The sequence below is a fragment of the Canis aureus genome, chromosome 36 (assembly GCF_053574225.1).
Source record: "Canis aureus isolate CA01 chromosome 36, VMU_Caureus_v.1.0, whole genome shotgun sequence".
NCBI lineage: Eukaryota > Metazoa > Chordata > Mammalia > Carnivora > Canidae > Canis > Canis aureus.
This window is the reverse complement of record NC_135646.1, coordinates 19453591-19473550: the sequence shown is the minus strand read 5'-3', so window position 1 is coordinate 19473550 and position 19960 is coordinate 19453591. Positions and strand designations below refer to the sequence as shown.

The window sequence follows — 19960 nt, the reverse complement described above, 5'->3', positions numbered from 1 at the left end:
AAGAGATTTTTAGATGACGGCAGTGTGCATATTAAAATTGATTAAATATGATGCTTGTCATCTGCACACACATGAACTTGATTGTTAGACTGATAGACTATCTACTGAACAAACAGTCCCTCAATGTTTCTGTCAACAGACCATTTGAGAAAATTATAGTTCTGTCATTTGAAAACTATATTGGATGGCAAAATATTGATGTTGCTAAGATATAGTATTAGATATTTGAAGATTATGTACTTTCTACTTTTTAGTAGGAAGTTTTTATAATAAAAAGATTAAAAATAAAACAATCTCCCATTGGCACTTTTTGGTATGATCAAAAAAGCTTATGCATTGGCAGGCTTAGTCTGTAGATCATGGGATTCTTTTTCGGGGGGGGAGGGACTTTTGATCTTTAAGATTCAAACCTCATGTAGGGTGTAGAGCTTACACACACACAAAAGAAAGAAAGAGAGAGTGGGGGGAGGGGGGGAGGGAGGGAGGGGAGAAGGAAGGAAGGAAGGAAGGAAGGAAGGAAGGAAGGAAGGAAGGAAGGAAAAGAGAAAAGAGAAAAAAGAAAAAAGGGACGCCTGGGTGGCTCAGCAGTTCAGCATCTGCCTTTGGCTCAGAGTGTGATCCTGGAGTCCTGGGATCAAGTCCCACATCAGGCTCCCTACATGGAGCCTACTTCTCCCTCTGCCTATGTCTCTTCCTCTCTCTCTGTGTCTCTCCTGAATAAATAAATAAAATCTTTTAAAAAAGAAAAGAGAAGAGTGTGCGTACATTAAAATTTTCAGAATGGGTGTCAGTCCCAGGGAAGAAAATTCCAAAGATGATAGTGGAAAGCACTCTTCTAAGAAATGCTGTATTCTTCTTCTCAATTATGTTTTTAATGGCACAAAAGAAAGAATGTGTGTAGAGTCATTGTATTGCCCACTTGAAACTAATATATGTCATTTATATCTAAATTAAAAAAAAAGAAATGTATGGAAAACAGAACATAGATGTTAGCTTCAAAAAGAGATTCAGAAAAATCAGAAAGTTTTAGGGATACCTAGGCCAATTTATTTTTATTCTCTTTTTAAAGTTCACATAAACCTATTTTGAAAAAGCTATGACTAGGTAATCTAAAGGAGTTGTTTCAGTAAGTATAGTTTGAGATATAGTGTAAGCAGTATAATTTTTAATACAGTATTTCTTTTTTCTGAATAAAAAATATAAGTACCATATAGTTAATATTTGTAGTGTGTTTAAGATACTACTCTTCTTCATAGACTATAAAAAGCATCTGTTGCTTAAATCAGTGCCTTTCTTAAATCAAACTTTTTAAAATAGGAACATTTCTGGAAACTTTACTATTTATATTTATTATCACATAATTTTAACCTTTTTTCTAGAAGTTTTGGTAATGCTAAAATCACTATCTGTTAACAAGAAAAATAGAACAACAGGTGCTTTCATTCATTGCTAGTAGGAATCAAAACAGTATGGCCAATTTGGAAGATAGTTTGACAGTTTTTTTTAGAGCTGAGCATAGGCTTACCATACAACTCAGCAGTCCTGCTCCTCGCTATTTACCCAAATAAGTTGAAAACATGTCTATACAAAAATCTGTATAAAAATGTTTATAGCAACTTTATTCATAGTTGCCGAAATTGGAAGAAACCAAGGTGTCTTTCCATAGGTGAGTGGATAAACACTGGTACATCCATGCCATGAAATGTCATTCACTGATGACAGTGAACTATTCAGCCACAAAAAGACATGGAGTAATCTTATATGCATATTGTTTAGTGAAAGAAACTAGTCTGAAAAGTCTACATAGTGTATTATTTCAACTATATGACATTCTGGAAAAGGCAAAACTATAGGCACAGTACAAATATCAGTTGCCAGACAGGTGGGAGGTGGAGTGGGGAATGAATCGGTGGAGCACAGGACACTTTAGGTTAGCAAAATTATTTTGTATGATACTGTAACTGTGAATACCTCTATTAAAACCCATAGAACTGTACAACACAAAGAGTGAAACATAATGTAAACTATGGGCTTCAGTTAATATATTGATAATGGTTCATCAATTGTAACAAATACGCCACTCTGTATCAATCTGTTCCAGCAGCTATGGGAGAGGAAAATATTTTTTCTCCTACCCTTCTAGGTTCTTGGCTGAGAGTGTCACATCCCCTGTACTCCCATAATAAAAAGACAGTGTAACAGGATAAAAACAGATTTAATAACATATATATATTCTTCCTGCATACATGAGATACCCAGGAAAACTGGGTAAATCTTTGAAATGGCCTAAGTCACCACCCTAAATACTATCTCCAGCTAAGCCAACAGAAGGGGAGTGGAGAGGGAGTTTACTAGGAAAAGCACAGTAAACAAATGTATGGTTGCTGAGCAGATTTAAATCAATGTCTTCTCTATTGATTACAGTTTCTAGAGTTTTAGTCATATTCTTCTTCCTAGTACAGAGGAGACACCTTGTAACAAATGGAAATCTTCCTTATAAATTGTGTGTTACAAAAGGGTAACTTCTACTTGGTTTTCAGAGCTTCTTTGTCTCGTGTTTCTTAAAAAGAACCAGCTCATGATAGTCCTTATGCCAAAGAGGTATATTTTGGGGTATTGTATTCTGCTACCCCCTCCCTTTTTTTTTTTTTTCACCAAAGGAGATCTTTCTCTTTTATTAGATTAAAAAACACAAAACCAGTAGGAACTGGAGGGAAAGAAATATAGAAAAGGGCTGGGCGAAGCTCAGAGCTGACAAAAGGGAGAAGCAGCGAGAGAAAGGGAAACATGAAGAGCCCCAATCAGGGCAGGAAAGAGGTTTCTAAGGATTAAACATCACCTTATTTGATGAGACACAAAATTTGACACAAAATTGAATGGACGGTGTGGCTTAAACAACAGAAATTTATTTTCTCACAGTCCTAGAGGCTAGGAGTCCAAGATTATGTGGCAGCATGGTTGGGTTGTGTTGAGAACTTTCCTCCTGGCTTGCAGATGGTTGCCTTCTCACTGTTTCCCCACAGAGTAGAGACAGAAAGCAAGCAAGCCCTCTGACAGTTTTTCTTCTAAGGGCATCAGTCCTATCATAAAGGCCCCACACCCATGGCCTAATCTAAACTTAATCTAAACTTCATCCCAAAGGGCCGTCACAGTTCAGTCCATAGTAGATTTTGTTTATTCATTCATCAGTTTATGAACATTCGTGTTGCTTCCATTTTGGCTATTTTAATTAGTGGTGCCATGAAAATTCCCATAGAAGTGTTTGTTTGAGCACTTGTTTTCAATTCTTTGGGGTATATGCCTAGGAATGGAATTACTAGGTATTATGATAATTCTATATTTAACTTTTTGAGGAATTTCCAGAATATTTTCTAAAGCAGATGTACCATTTACATTCCTATCAGCTATGTAAAAGAGTTCTAATTTCTCTATATTCTTGCCAACACTTTTAGTTTGTTTTCGTTTTAAATTATAGCCATCCTCGTGTATATGACATGATATCTCATGATAAAATGAGTTTTTATATGTAGCTTTCTTCCTGTAACCTATTTTGTATGTTAGAAGTAGGTACAATTGGGCAGCCCTGGTGGCTCAGCGGTGTAGCGCCGCCTTCAGCCCGGGGGGGTATGATCCTGGAGACCTGGGATCGAGTCCCATGTCAGCCTCCCTACATGGAGCCTGCTTCTCCCTCTGCCTGTGTCTCTGCCTCTCTCTCTTTCTGTGTGTCTCTCATGAATCAATCAATCAATAAATCTTTAAAAAAAAAAGAAGTAGGTACAATTGTCATTATGTTGAAGTCTATTAAAATCCAATAAATGTACTGCAGATTAAAAGATTATTACATGTGTTGCTGAGTGCTAAGAAATATAAAAATGAGAAAACTAAAGATCAGAAAAGTAAAATAATTTGCTAAGTACCAATGAGAGTGGTGTAGAGTCAAGACTTAAAACGAAATGTGATTCTAAAGACTTTTCTTAAATATTCTATTATTCTGCCTATGCTATTCCATGATATAGTTGATATTTCAATAATTAGCACAACCAACACATGTTTCAGTGTTGAAAATCTATATAAAATCATTTGTATGAAAAAAATCATTTGTATGATGAGAAATATATACTTTTTAATTATCAAAAATTTATTATTAATTTTTTTATTTCCTTTGATACAAAAACATTGATGATTTGAGTATATAATGATATAGCCTTTCTGTCAATATTTAACAAAATACTGAAAAAAAGGTGTCTCTGTTTTTCAATTTGTTTTCTTTTAGGTCCACCTCATTCATTTAACCGAGATGAGACAATAATCATTGCTTTGGCATCAGTCTCTGTATTAGCTGTTTTGATAGTTGCCTTATGCTTTGGATACAGGATGCTGACAGGTAAAAATAACACCTTTTATTCTGTTGTTTATTAAATATACCATTTAATCAGAATCAATTTGCTCCTTTTTAAAAAATCTCTGTGTTTTAGTAGCTCTTGTCCTTCTCGCTTGACAAACTTTTTTCCTAGTTTTTATGAAAAGTTTCAGAAATCTCCAAAATAACCTCCCACCTAGCTTCAATGATTATCACATCTCTATATCATCCATAGCTCTGCTCACCACATCCTTCTATGACAGTGGGTTATTTTGAAGTAAATCACATATATCATCTACCTGTAAAAACTTTTAGCATTATCTCTGAAATATAAGGACTTAAAAAATATATAACCACTATACCATTTTCATATTTAAAAAAAGAAGTAAATAATACTTTGGGATCATCAACTGTCTAGTCAGTTCTACTGAACTTTTAGGTTTCATGAGCTTTTTAGGAAATCAATGCCCATTCATTAATTTGAATAACTTTAATGAAACCATTATTTCTGCAATATTTTGAACTAGGTCTTTTGTTGGAACTATCTCCCAAAATTCAACTTTAATATTATTATTATTATTCATTCATCTTCATTTATAGATGATTCTTAGTAAATAGTTTTAGTTTTACTCTTGATGACATTGGACATAAATTTTGCTGCCTACTCTTCTGTAGCTCTTTTTTATAACTAAAATATAATAAAAAGTATAGTAAAGATACTCATTTTAAGAGAACCATACAAAATAGTAACTTCTTTTTCCTGGTCTTTCAGGAGACCGTAAACAAGGTCTTCACAGTATGAACATGATGGAGGCAGCAGCATCAGAGCCCTCTCTTGACCTAGATAACCTGAAACTGTTGGAGGTAAGATTGTTTAGATATTATGGACTGTTCTTTCTTTCGTCATAGTATATCTGGGACAGTAACTTCATTAACTCACTACACCACTTATCCATTTATTTCATGAACCATTTATTAACTATCATTTTGGTGCAAGGCCTATTCTAAGCACTGAGAATATAGATGAACAGTACAGATAGCCCCCTTGAGGCTTATATTCTTTTTTTTTTTTTTTTTTTTTTAATTATTTGAGAGAGAGAGAGAGCACTAGAGTGAGGGGTGGGGCAGCGGGAGAGGAGGGGAAGAATCTCCAGCAGATTCCCACTGAGCGTGGGGCCTGATGTGCCCTGGGGCTCCATTCCAGGACCCTGAGATCATGACGTGAGCTGAAATCAAGAGTTGGCTGCTTTAACCACCTGAACCACCCAGGCTCCCATTGTGGTTTATCTTCTAGTGGGAAGAGAGTCTACAAACAGGTTAAACAAATAAATGCATATTTGTTTAACCATATTATTTCTAGTAGTAGTAAGCGCTTTGGAGAAAAATTAAGAAGATAAGAAAAATGTAGAAAGGGAGTTAGTAAAGAGAGTATATTTAAAAAGAAGAATATAGAAAAGAGATGATCTTTGAGTACAGACTGCAACAATATAGGAATAAAGATGCGAAATTCTGAGGACACTGTGCCATTCAAGCAATCCATAGTATATGCCCAATAAATATCCCTTGTCTGTACATATATTATATATTTTTATAGGTACATACAAGTATTATATATTATGTTGAATTTAAATTTCATTTAAATTTCATTTGGTAATATCTCAGAACCTATGTTAAAGTCTCATCATGATGAATGTTTTTATGATTTTTACTAGAATAAATGAACTATGATTCCCAAATTAGAGTCTGTTAAATAATACGTATGGTAGTTTTGGTTATATAAAACATTTTAGGGACCTTCTGTTTGGGAGAAAAAGACAATAAACAAAGTTAAAAGATTCAAAAAAAGCATTTTGACACATGAAAAAGAATTGTTCAAGAACTGGTGTAAGTCAAATAGAAGAAATAATCCATAAAAAAATGGACAAAAAAGATGAAGTGCCAATTCACAAAAGAATTAAATGTAGCTTTTAAATGTATAATAAGTCCAGTTTGCTAAATTGAAAAAAGTACTAATTAAAAGCATAGAATTTTATCCTGAACTGAGTAAAACATTCCTAAACATTGCTGGTTTAACAGTATATTGATACAACCTTTCTAAAGGGCATTCTATCTGTTTGTTAAATTTTAACCTAGAAATAGCGAGTGAAATATAACAAAAATCCTTAAATAAATGAAAGAAATCTCCAGAAGCCAAAAATGAAGAAAATGGGTTGCATTTTGCTGATTTTATTTATTTTTTATTGTGTCCTAGATATTAAGAATATTATATTGTGGATACCCCTATGTTGTGTTAGGTTAAGAATGTTATATTGTGGATACCCCTATGTTATTAAGAATGTTACATTGTGGATACCCCTATGTTATGTTAGGTTTTTCTATTGTTTAATAGGCAGTTAACTTGGTTGGACATGCTGCAAACTCCTTTCTTACGCAGAAGCTCAAATCTCAGTGCAATTATTTTATCTTTAGCTGGAATTGGTCTCATGTATTCATGGGTTTCCCACTCTCTCACTCTTTTGTGGGATTCTCCCCTCACTTTCCAGCATCTGTGGTTGCACTTAATTCTGTCCTCTGGTTCTTAGGGCCAGAAAGATTATGGATTTACTATCACAGTTCTACCTCCACTGTAGAGTGTTCATTTCAACCTGCACTCAGGCTAAAAGCTATAAAATGGGTAGTTCACCCTATGGCATTCCTTTCTAAAGGTTGATTCCCAGAGTGAATCTACTTCCTTTCATTCATTCTTTAACACTTTTAGATTTCTTTTTAAAATTTTGTTCAGAGTGCCTGTGTCGCCCAGTCAGTTAAGTGTCTGCCTTCAACTCAGGTCATGATCCTAGGGTCCTGGGATTGAGCCTCACATCAGGCTCCCTGCCGCATGGAGTCAGCTTGTCCCTCTCCCTCAGCCCTTCCCCCCACTCATGCTCTCTATTTCTCAAGTAAGTAAAAATAAAATAAAATAAAATGTTGTTTAGAGTTGTTATCTGTCAGAAGACTGGGTCTGGTAGGAGCTTCCTGAGCCATTTGAGATGTGCAATTTATTAGTTTTTTGACAATGGAGTAATTTAAACTATAAGCAATAGAGAGCTAAGGTCTTTAATTGGGATTGTACTTTTTTGGAAAATTTGATTTTCAGTCGTGATATGAATTAATACCTTGCTTTCTTCAAAACAAATTTACAGCTGATTGGCCGGGGTCGATATGGAGCAGTATATAAAGGTTCCTTAGATGAGCGTCCAGTTGCTGTGAAAGTGTTTTCCTTTGCAAACCGTCAGAATTTTATCAATGAGAAGAATATTTACAGAGTGCCTTTGATGGAACATGACAACATTGCTCGCTTTATAGTTGGAGATGAGAGAGTTACTGCAGATGGACGCATGGAGTATTTGCTTGTGATGGAGTATTATCCCAATGTAAGTTCTTTATAAAAATTAAACTGACATTTATATGTGCTGTCAATCAGATTTTCAGGAGGACTACTGTTCTATAAAACATTGGTAGTTAGCAACTGGTAATTACTGGTCTGCAGTGAGATAAGGATCTCATATCAGAATGAATCCACTCAGTCACTAGTAAACTGTTTAGTTCATTTGGCACTGTCTCTTCCTCCCTCTCAGCAAGACTTTCTTAATGAAGGAAATAGTGTTTTGATTGACATTAATTCTGGTGCAAGCTCCTTATCCCTGTCTGGTTATAAATAGTTTGTGGATGAGCACTTTGAAGGACACTGACACATATTTACAGCTTTCTGTTTTGTACTTGTAAAACAAAAAAAAATGCACTTTGTATTCATACTAGTAAGAGATACACTATAAATAATCTAAAAAACTATTTTTTAATCTTAATTTGATAAATCAAAGCATTTAATATGAAATAATCATTTACACTTTTTAATATTGGAGAATGAAAATTAATAATGTTAAGTTTCCCTTTTCATCCTCTCCTCTCCTCTTGCAGAAATGTCTTATTAACTCCTTTGAGATCTCGAAATGTCATAGTTCATTAGATATTCATGGAATCTTAACCTGCTTAAGTATTTTATAAGGTTGCTGCTAATTTATCTCCTCATGTACAAGTAAATTAATTCCATTTTTTTGTATGGGTGTATTTTTCTCCATTATATAGGGATCTCTATGCAAGTATTTGAGTCTCCATACAAGTGATTGGGTCAGCTCTTGCCGTCTGGCTCATTCTGTGACTAGAGGATTGGCTTATCTCCATACAGAATTGCCACGAGGAGGTAAGACAATGGATAGAAGAGAATAACACTCAGATGGGGTTTAAAATTCACAAAGGGAAATTTTATTCATACCTTCAAACTAAGAGTATATTTTATATAATAGCAGATTTATTAATAGCCAGTTGTTTAAAAGATCTGGCATGAGGAAATGGATTTGAGATATAATAGGAAGAATATGAAAAAGAACTTAAAGACTTTGGAGAGGTCATGGATCTCACTGAGATTTTTTTTAAAGATTTTATTTTTATTTATTCATGAGAGACACTGAGAGAGAGGCAGAGATATAGGCAGAGAGAGAAGCAGACTCCCCATTGGAAGCCTGATGTTGGACTCCATCCCAGGACCCTGGGATCATGACCTGAGACAAAGGCAGATGCTCAACCACTGAGCCACCCAGGCACCCTGAGATGTTTAGTAAAGCCCTCACTAACTCCTCTGTAAAGATACATGTATGGCATGCTTTTAAGAATGTTCTTTTCAGTGATTCAGACGGATAGGCATCTGCCTTTGGCTCAGATCATGATCCAGGGTCCTGGGATCCAGCCCCTCACTGGGCTCCCTGCTCAGCTGGGAGTCTGCTTCTCCCTCTCCCTTCTGTGCTCTCTCTCTCTCTCTCAAGTAAATAAATCTTAAAAAAAAAAAAAAGAAAGAAAGAAAGAAAATGAATGTTCTTTTGGTTCTAGTGGTTCACAGACCCATTAAAGTCCATTATAGACTTAGGTTAAAAACCTCTTAGCAAGGCTATACTGTATTTTCTTGCATTTATTTGCTTATTTAAATACAGTGCATTACCAATTCTTTACTTTTAATATCATATGGATCTTTATTCTGTGGTTGATTGATCTTGAGTATAAATCCTATGTGTATCTTTCTATAATTCAGCGTTTCTCTTAGTTAGAATTAGGTTTGTTCAAATTGGTCAGGGGGAAAAAATAATAGGTTTCAATAAGAATGAAAATTTTTTTTCTCCTGTAAGAATTTAGAGAGAAACAATCTAAGATTGGTTTGGTAGCACTGTGGTATTATTGGGAAAAGAGAGGGAGGGCAGAAGGTGCCTCCAGAAGTCCTATTCTTATGTTTTATTTTCTAGAACTTAGTTCATGCTCAACTACCATACTTAGCTGCAAGAGATGCTGAAAATGTAGTAGTAGTAGTAGTAGTAGTAGTAGTTGTTGTTGTTATTTTAACCTGGATGTGTTGCTGTCTCAAATAATACTGGATTCCTTTACCAGTAGAAAGAAGATAATGCATGGTGGAGTCACTCTTTGCCAATGTTTCAGAACTGTGTGGTTGTGTTTTTTGCCATAACTACAGTTTTCTTCAGCATCGATGTACATTTTTGCTAGTTGTTCAGAGCATCGGTTTAATACATTTACTTTAACTTTGTTTCAAAGTGCTCCTTACATCACAGGCTGGTCTAAATGAGCTTTGCCTCGAAAATCAGTCTTTTGCTTCCTCAAGCTTTCATCCCATATGGGATTTTCTTGTCATACAATAGCCCAGAATATTGTTTTTCCAGTTTCTGACCTCTGTAGATAAGAGAATCATTAATATATCAATTTCTTAGATCTTTGTTCCACTGTGTAATAGCATGGATCATCTCTTCTAGCTGCTGCTTCATATATAAATAATTTCTCCTGAATAATTTATCACTTCATTTATCTTGACATCTTGCTTTTCCTGAATACAGAATTGACCAATGTTATTGCCTGTGTCAGCAATTTGATGCACTTATTCTACTGCTTTAGCACATTAACCATTTGGACTGTGTTTCCTTACTCTTAAATATTATTGTAATTCATTTAAAGAGCTGACTTAGCACAGAATTTAAAATACCATCCTAATCCCCTTTTTTAAGACTTGCATGATTTAGCAACATTTCTTTTCTTTTTTTTTTTTTTAAATTTATTTATTTATGATAGTCACACAGAGAGAGAGAGAGAGGCAGAGACATAGGCAGAGGGAGAAGCAGGCTCCATGCACCGGGAGCCCGACGTGGGATTCGATCCCGGGTCTCCAGGACCGCGCCCTGGGCCAAAGGCAGGCGCCAAACCGCTGCGCCACCCAGGGATCCCCTGATTTAGCAACATTTCAAGTCAAACATTGGCTGAAAAGAATGATTACCATCAAATAAGAGATTTATTTCATGTAGAAGTTATTCTCAAATATTACCTAATATTAAAAACTAGTCAACTATTTTTAAAAACCAGGTATATGGGCAGCCCAGGTGGCTCAGCGGTTTAGCGCCATCTTCATCCCAGGGCGTGATCCTGGAGACCTGGGATCGAGTCCCATGTCAGGCTCCCTGCATGGAGCCTGCTTCTCCCTCTGCCTGTGTCTCTGCCTCTCTCTCTCTCTCTCTCTCTCCCCCCCCTTCTCTGTGTCTCTCATGAATAAATAAATAAAATCTTTAAAAAACAAACAAACAGGTATATGTATATATGCTATTGCAAAAAAATTAAGTATAGTAGCTATTTAATTTTTAAAACATTGGAAATATACTGTATTATTTCAAAATATATAAAATGTTATTTAACTTTTTTTCAGAGAATGCTATTTTTTCCCCAGTATCTTCAGATATAACTTTGCTGTTTGGCATAGAAATTTTGTAGTATGGAATAATACTATTATTATTTATTCAGCTGTTTTTTTGCTTCAGAATAAAGAGTTAAACCTATTTATTTATTTGTATTTGTCTTCCTTATGAGTTTTTTTTTTCCTGATAATGTCAATGAAACTTGTTACCATACTCCAAAAGAAAAAAGTCTAAGAAAGAACATAGATACTCAGATATAACCAGAAAATTACTATTAGCTATATTAACTATGTATATCCTTCCAGGTCCTTTCTCTCTCTCTCTCTCTCTCTCTCTCTCTCTCTCTCTGTGTGTGTGTAAATATCCACAGAGAGACCATTTTTTGTTCAGGTTTTATTTTTTAACACAATTAAAAAAATATTGTGTCCTGCTGTTCTTTGAGATTATTTACCTAGTACAGTGCTACTGCCCAGGGCAAAATCACAGTATATTTTGCTCCTTTCTCTGCATCCCCTGCCCCCCAAATAAAAAGAATTAAAAGGAGTGAAGCCTAGATGGCTCAGTGGTTGAGTGTCTGCCTTTGTCTAAGGTTGTGATCCTGGGGTACTGGGATGGAGTCCCACATTGGGCTCCTCGCAGGGAGCTTGCTTCTCCCTCTGCCTATGAATAAATAAATAAAACCTTTTAAAAAAGGATTAAAAGGAATACCCAGGGGAACTTTTTTTTTTTTTTTAAAGATTTCATTCATTTATTCATGAGAGACACAGAGAGAGGCAGAGACACAGAGGGAGAAACAGGCTCCATTCAGGGAGCCCGACGTGGGACTCCATCCTGGGTCTCCAGGATCACACCCTGGGCTGAAGGCGGCGCTAAACCACTGAGCCATCCGGGCTGCCCTACCCAGGGGAACTTTATTGGGAAAAGTCTCTCAATGGACAGTATGTAGTTCTCCCCTTTGCATTGGTGATAAATCCTAATCTTGTTTCCTCTCTTCTCTCCTTTTCCCTTGTTTCCTCTCTTACATCTTTTGCTCCCCCACTCCATTTCTCCCCCCCCCCGCCCCATTATATAATAGCAGAAAGTACTACCATATTTTCCTCTCTGGTTGTCTCACTGACTCGCTCATTGCCCATTTCCCCCTGGGTTTGCCTGGTTTTCCTAAATGTGAGATCTTTTAGTTTAAGTATTGATTTGGCATTAATATACAAACATTTTCCAAATAAAGAAACATTTTTATATCTCTATAAATTTCTTATATAAATATCACCTCAAGATTATACTGTATATACTAATATTATATATGGCTTTATGCAGAATAAGAAATGCAGCTCTTTTTAGGGGTTAAGTAAGCCATGTTAGTACAAGCTTTAGAAGACTGGACCATGAACTGAAAGGGGAGAGAATGAGCAAGAAATCAGCACTTAGATAAATGCTGACTACTCTTTTTTTCTCCAATCGTGCTGTTGCTGTGTGGTTGTTTTTTGTTTTGTTTTGTTTTGTTTTTTTGTGTATCAAAGAAATCGTTACCACTGTTGATGAAATTGCAGCCTAATATTCATTAATGAGAGTAATGACTAAATGCTGAGCCTATTTGTACCTAAATATAAATACTCAAACTTACTGTTAACTTTGTTCTGATTGCTCTGGTTCTTGGTATGCCTAGAGAGTTATTTTAAATTTCAGAAATTGTAGTATAGATTTTTTTTCGATTCTATAGCTTTATAGAGCTATAGCCTTGCTTAATAATACTTATATAAAAAATTTCCTGGGCAGCCCGGGTGGCTCAGCAGTTTAGTGCTGCCTTCAGCCCAGGGCATGATCTTGGAGACCCGGGATTGAGTCCCATGTCGGGCTCCTGGCATGGAGCCTGCTTCTCCATCTGCCTGTGTCTCTGCCCCTCTCTCTCTTAGTTTCTCTCATGAATAAATAAATAAAATCTTTATTTTTTTTTAAATCTTTATTTTAAAAATGTCCTTATAGAGAGGAAAAAATATGTTTCTGGTGATGCAGCTTAGGTTAGATATATTCTTTCGGTCAGCAAGCTAATTCTTTTGAGTTCAGGTAAACATGTTCTCTTTCTGCCTTCATGAACAGATAGTCTAGTGATAATAGAATGAGTATACTAGTGCTTTACTTCTGTAAAATCAGAAAATAGGTTTTCATATCTTGCTGAAAGATAGCAGCTCCGGGTCCATTGTAAAACTATTCCTAGTTGAAATTGAAGAATTGAGATGGGGCTAAACCTGAGAGCAGAACTGGGATATTCTATTATAAGTTTGATCTGTTATGCCATAGGGGAATAGTATAATATACGTATACAGATTTTGGAGCCATCTCAGTTTTTTATTGATACTTATTTTAGACAAGTTGACATTTTTTATTTTTATAATATTTTTTTCTCTATTGCCTCCTTTTGCTACCCTAGGAATGAAGGAAAAAAACTATGTGTGTGTTAAAATTAGAAGCAATAGCATGTTGGCTATTAGTTGCAGCTAAATATTTAAAGCTTAATTAATTATACATGCAACAGTAGTCATGTTGGAAAATATAGTGAAAATAGTAATGATTGTGAGTTGAAACTTTGTTCTTGTGTCGTTTTTTCTTATTAGAAAATTAATGAGCAGAAAACAATAGTTAACTGTATTTGTGTAATCCTTATTACCTGTATGCTTACTTTATGTCCGATAGTCGTATTTAAGCATTAATAAATATTTGAAATTATCTAAACAGATCATTATAAACCTGCAATTTCCCATCGAGATTTAAACAGCAGAAATGTCCTGGTGAAAAATGATGGAACTTGTGTTATTAGTGACTTTGGATTGTCTATGAGGCTGACTGGAAATAGACTGGTACGCCCAGGGGAAGAAGATAATGCAGCCATAAGTGAGGTGAGTAGGTACAAAAAGTATCACTCTGACATACCTTGAGAACATAATGAATTGCATTAAAAAATTAAACCCAGGACAGTTATCCTTGTATGCTACCAATTATAACATATTAAGAATTACAAAATTAAATATAAAAGAAATTATATGAAGTTTATCAGTTGTTTGTGGAAATCATTGCCGTTCCAACTAATTATTTTGACAAGCATTGGGAGGCAGTACGTAGGAACTAATTTTTGAAGTAAGAGTAATATTGCCAAGTTGAGATAGGACAGTCACCTTTTGATAATCACTATTAAATGTGCAACACATCCTTCCTAACCTTTTTCTCTCCATTCACATACACATCTATGTGTGTATTTTTTTTTTTTTAACTTAAAAAATTTTTAATTTTTTAGAGGCATCTGGGTGTCTCAGTTAGTTGAAGGTCCAACTCTTGATTTTGGCTCAGGTCATGATCTCAAGGTTGTGAGATTGATCTCTACCTTGGGCTCTATGGTCAGCGTGGAGGCTACTTGAGATTCTCTTCCTCTCCCTCTGCCCCTCTGGCTCTGCTTGCGTACTCTCTCTTAGAATAAATAAAATCTTTAATTAAAAAAAATTTAAATATATTAAATTGTGTACATATTGTATAATTTTCTCATTTTGTCTTATAAATGTTTCTGCATTGACATACATATGGTCTAGTTCATTCTTTTTGATTGATGAATAATATTCAATAGGCTGAATTTACCAGTTTAATTATTCAAGAGGGCATTTTATAGATAAAAAAATTTGGTATAGAAAGGCTCCGTGACATGCATAGGGGCAAATAACATATCATTGACATGAAATTTATGGGTAACTTCTGGCCTAATATATGCCTTTCAGAATATGCTATATTCTGTTTCTGAAAAATATCACTCTAATTTATCAGGTTGGCACAATCAGATATATGGCACCAGAAGTTCTAGAAGGAGCTGTGAACCTGAGGGACTGTGAATCAGCTTTGAAACAAGTAGACATGTATGCACTTGGACTCATTTATTGGGAGATATTTATGAGATGTACAGACCTCTTCCCAGGTAAGAGATTTGCTATCAAAAATTGTTATATGTTTTTAAGTGAAGCAGTTATATCTTTTTTTCTATCTATATTAAATAAGTCCACTTTGAGGGTTTTTTTTTACATTCATTTAAACCTTTAGTTCATTGCCATCTAGTGTTCAGAAACATTATTAGCAGAAGGATGTCAATCAAGAAAAACTTTATAAAAGGACTCCAAGTTTGCATCTGAATGCAGTTTAATTAATTGCTCATAATAGCTTATCTAACTGTGTTTAGTTTGGTCTCTGATTGCTTTAGTGGTCATTGTTGTCCTTATGCACTGTCTGAGCATTTGATAAGCTACACTTAAAATATTTCCTCAATTGACCCAAGTAAGAAATTAGAAACAATGAATTAACCAATGGAACACTGTTTTCTTTCGTTTTCCTTTATCTTTTTCATTCTCCATTCTTGACTTCCTGCTTTCCTTCCTTCCTTTCAGTGAAAGAACACTCATATAATATGAATGCTTGTTTGAGGCTTACTTCAATTAGCCAAACAAGTTTATAGTTTTTCTGTTTTTGTTAGGATTACATTACTGTCATTACTGTCATATAAATACTTTACAATATGTGCATTGCAGGGCTACCTGGGTGGCTCAGTCAGTTAGTCATCTGCCTTCCGCTCAGGTCATGACCCCAGGATCGAGCCTGGCATCACTGGGCTCCCTGTTCAGTGGAGAGTCAGCTCCCTCTGCCTCTTCCCCTGTTCATGCTCTCTCTCAATAAAATCTTTTTTAAAAATGTGCATTGCATTCTTCCAGATGATGTACAAAATGATTTAAAATAATGACTTCTATCTTATAGGAATAACACCATTAAAAGCATAGAAAAAGGAAAGCAGTTATTTGAATCAGCTTTTGACAAATTATGAAATGGAACTATTAAATAAAAACAAAGCTTAGTGTTAGGGTTGATTTTTTTTTTTTAAAGAATTATTTATTTATTTATTTATTCATGAGAAACACAGGGGGGCGGGCAGCCCCGGTGGCGCAGCAGTTTAGCGCTGCCTGCAGCCCGGGGTGTGATCCTGGAGACCCGGGATCGAGTCCCACATCGGGCTTCCTGCATGGAGCCTGCTTCTCCCTCTGCCTGTGTCTCTGCCTCTCTCTCGCTCTCTCTGAATGAATAAATAAATAAATCTTTAAAAAAAAGAGAGAGAGAGAGAGAGAGAGAGAGAGAGGGGCAGAGACAAAGGCAGAAGGAGAAGCAGGCTCCATGCAAGGAGCCTGATGTGGGACTCCATCCCAGGTCTCCAGGATCACACCCCGGGCTGCAGGCAGCGCTAAACGGCTGCGCCACCGGGGCTGCCCTGATTTTTTTTTTTAAGAGATTTTATTTACTCATGAATGGCACAGTTGGTTAATGTCCAATATTTGGTTTTGGCTCAGGTCATGATCTCAGGGTCATGTTCACAGGGTCCTGAAATCAAGTCCCACATGGGGCTCTGCACTCAGTGTGGAGTCTACTTGAATATTCTCTCCCTCTGCCCCTCTCCCATATTCTCTCTCTCTTAAATAAACAAATAAATCTTAAAGAAAAAAAGGGAAAGGAAATTCAGTCTTATTTGCAGATTATTTTAGCAGATATGTAGGATGACCTGAAATAGAAAGAATTAGAGGCAGTTTAAAAAGGAAAAAGAAAAAAATAATAAAAATAAAAAAAAATAAAAAGGAAAAAGATGGGCACCTGGCTGACTTAGTCAGTAGAACATTTGACTCTTGAGTTCTGGGACAGGGTCATGAGTTTGAGCCCCATATTGTGGGGGAGGGAATATTACTTAGGAAAAAAAGTAGTAATTAAAAAAAAAACCAAAAAGAAATAAGGTGTTACTATTTATTATATATAATATATATAATAATAATATTATATATTATATATATTATTGTTTATATATATATATTAAATGATTTTATTTATTTGAGAGAGAGAGAACAAGCAGTGGGAAGGGGTAGAGGGAGAGAGAGAGAGAGAGAGAGAGAGAGAAGCAGACTCCCTGCTGAGCAGAAGCCCAGTGCAGGGCTTGATTCCAGGACCCCAGGATCACGACCTGAGCCAGGTAGCCGCTTAACCATTGAGCCACCCAGGTGCCTCAAGGTATTACTATTTAATGGATACATAGTTTCAGTTTAGGAAGATGGAAAAAGTTCTAGAGATGGATAGTAGCAGTGGTTGCACAACTTTGTTAATGTACTTGTTGCCATAGGACTGACTATATGCTTAAAAATTGTTAAAATGGTAACTTTTATGTATATTTAACCACAATGAAAGTAAAAATAAACGAGAAAAACAAAAGTTGCAATAAGAGACCCCATAATCTTGGATATGGAAATGGACACAAGGAGGCACATGTGAGAAAATGTAGAGGAGAGATCTGTGGTTCTGCTTAGTTATTAGAAGAAAATCCAAGGAATTGATTATACAGAGATCAAAGAAATAGTGAGGGTGGCAGCCAGGAATGTAGGAAAAAATATTGGTTTACATTGGAAAGGTGAGTTAACTATGGAGACTTTTGGATGAGGTATTGATGGACAGCTAAAGAAATTTTTTTAAGAGTTTTTTTTAAACAAAAAGGATTTGAGAGACCTAAAATGAAAGTGATTTGGAAATCATCTATATAAAGATGGTAAATGGGAACTTGTGAATGAATGCTCTCCCCTAAGAGAACAAATGAAGAGTGCAAAAAAATTAATGAATAAAGACTGTTTATTGGGGGACCACCCTGTACCAGTAGGTTAGTTACAAAGACCATTGATCAGAAAAATCGTGAGAAAACTAAGAAATCATAGTGTCTTGGAAGTCAATTTTAGAAAATGTTAAGAACCCAGACTGATAGCAATAGATGTAATATGAGGTCAAAAGGAAATAGAACTGAGGAATGATCTTTGAATTTAAATCAGAGGAGGTCTTTAGTATACTTAGAGGAGATTCTGTGAAATAGAGAAGACAGAAATATTACAGAGTATGGAAAGGAGAAGTATTAAGAAAGCAAAGGAGGAGGATTTAGGATATTCTTAAAAATTTTAACAATGAAATAGGGGGGAGGAATAAAAGGAATAAAAAGGATCCCCCCCAAAAAATAAAAAAATAAAAAGGATCCCATAAACATATTAATAACCATAGAGAATAGCATAGTATAATGATACAATTCTTGGAAAACATTTTTTCAGACTTCTATGATATACCTCCAAATGCAGTACATGTTTATTATTAAATGTAGACATTGTGTTATGTGACTGACTCTCTGTAAAATATTTGTGGAATAAATGAATTAGTTGTCTGTATTACCAAAAAAGAATGAAATGCAGCAATATTTGTATAAAAGAGGAATATGAAAGGAGGAAAGAAACAAGGAAAGCAAGAGAAAGAAAAAGAAAAAACAAGAACAAGCGTAATTTAAGAAGACAACTAGAAAGTTCCTAACTGCTTAGAGGCATTAGTAACAAATAGCAAATGAGGTGAGAAGCAGGGAATGATATCTGATATTCTTATATATTTAATCTATTTTGGTTATTTTGAAAGAAAATTAGATTATAAAATTTCCCTTGAGCAACCCAAGAATTATACAGTTTTAAGGAAATCCAGTAAGACTAATATAATTAATGATGATGATATTGTTAATATTAGTCATTGTATCCCTAGTGCCTAATACTAAGCTCTAAACAAGTATCTATTGAACAATTAGATTTGAACTGGGAAGATTTATTAGAAAATTGACAGTTCTTTTTTTTTTAATTGATCATTTTAACTAATTTATTTTATTTTTAAAGATTTTATTTAGGGGATCCCTGGGTGGCGCAGTGGTTTGGTGCCTGCCTTTGGCCCAGGGCGCGATCCTGGAGACCCAGGATCGAATCCCATGTCGGGCTCCCGGTGCATGGAGCCTGCTTCTCCCTCTGCCTGTGTCTCTGCCCCTCTCTCTCTCTCTCTCTCTGTGTGACTATCATAAAAAAAAAAAAAAGATTTTATTTATTCATGAGAGACACAGAGAGAGAGAGAGAGAAAGGCAGAGACACAGGCAGAGGGAGAAGCAGGCTCCATGCACCGGGAGCCCAATGTGGGACTCGATCCTGGGTCTCCAGGATCACACCCTGGGCCAAAGGCGGCGCTAAGCCACTAAGCCACCGGGGCTGCCCAGAAAATTGACAGTTCTTAATGTCATTTCATTCACAAAATAAGATTGTGCATCAATTTTATTTATCAGGTTTTCTAATTATATTTAGACTGTTTAAAACAAATAAGTAAAATTGTGAATTTTTAATTATTCTCCTGAACCAGCATTTGAAAAAAATAACTAATAAATAGCACTTGGAAGATATCTATATGTATTATGTATATGTCTCAGAGAGATAGATAAGATATGCTAGTAAATACCTTACAGTTCACAGATACTATGGGTTGAGGTTTTATCAAATGAGGTTTCTTGAACAGTGATATACTAACTAGCAGAATTAAATCTTTCTGTTTTGTCTTTCAAGTTCAATATTGATAGTGATTGTCAATGATAAGAATCTGCTTAAATGTTTAGAGTATATGAAAATATCACATATATAGATAGTGCAGTAGTCTAAAAATTTGAGGTTATGCTGCATAAATTATAGAATTAATCTTTGTAATTTGTTTTTAATATTGGTGGAGAGCAATTATTTATAGGTTGTTTTGAATATCCAAATTGTAGCACAAAACTTAAATATATGTTTTATAAAAAGTACTTTCTATCTGCGTCATTATAACTTTTGTATTATCTCCATGTGAATGAGATAAGGAAGACAGACATTGCCATTTTGCTGATGGGAAAACTAAACCACAGATTAGTTAGATGCCTGGGTGGCTCAGTCAGTTAAGCGTCCAC

General features: G+C 35.3%; 1 protein-coding gene across 2 annotated transcripts in view; it reads left to right on the top strand.

Moving 5' to 3' along the window:
* The window catches only part of BMPR2 (bone morphogenetic protein receptor type 2), a 198096-nt gene that overhangs the window by 147160 nt on the left and 30976 nt on the right, over positions 1–19960 (top strand). For both annotated transcript variants that reach the window (XM_077884721.1, XM_077884720.1), the window contains exons 4-9: positions 4274–4384; positions 5133–5224; positions 7543–7773; positions 8486–8600; positions 13867–14027; positions 14941–15088. In XM_077884721.1, coding sequence (XP_077740847.1) covers positions 4274–4384; positions 5133–5224; positions 7543–7773; positions 8486–8600; positions 13867–14027; positions 14941–15088 — 858 coding nt within the window. The remainder of the gene's footprint in view (positions 1–4273; positions 4385–5132; positions 5225–7542; positions 7774–8485; positions 8601–13866; positions 14028–14940; positions 15089–19960) is intronic.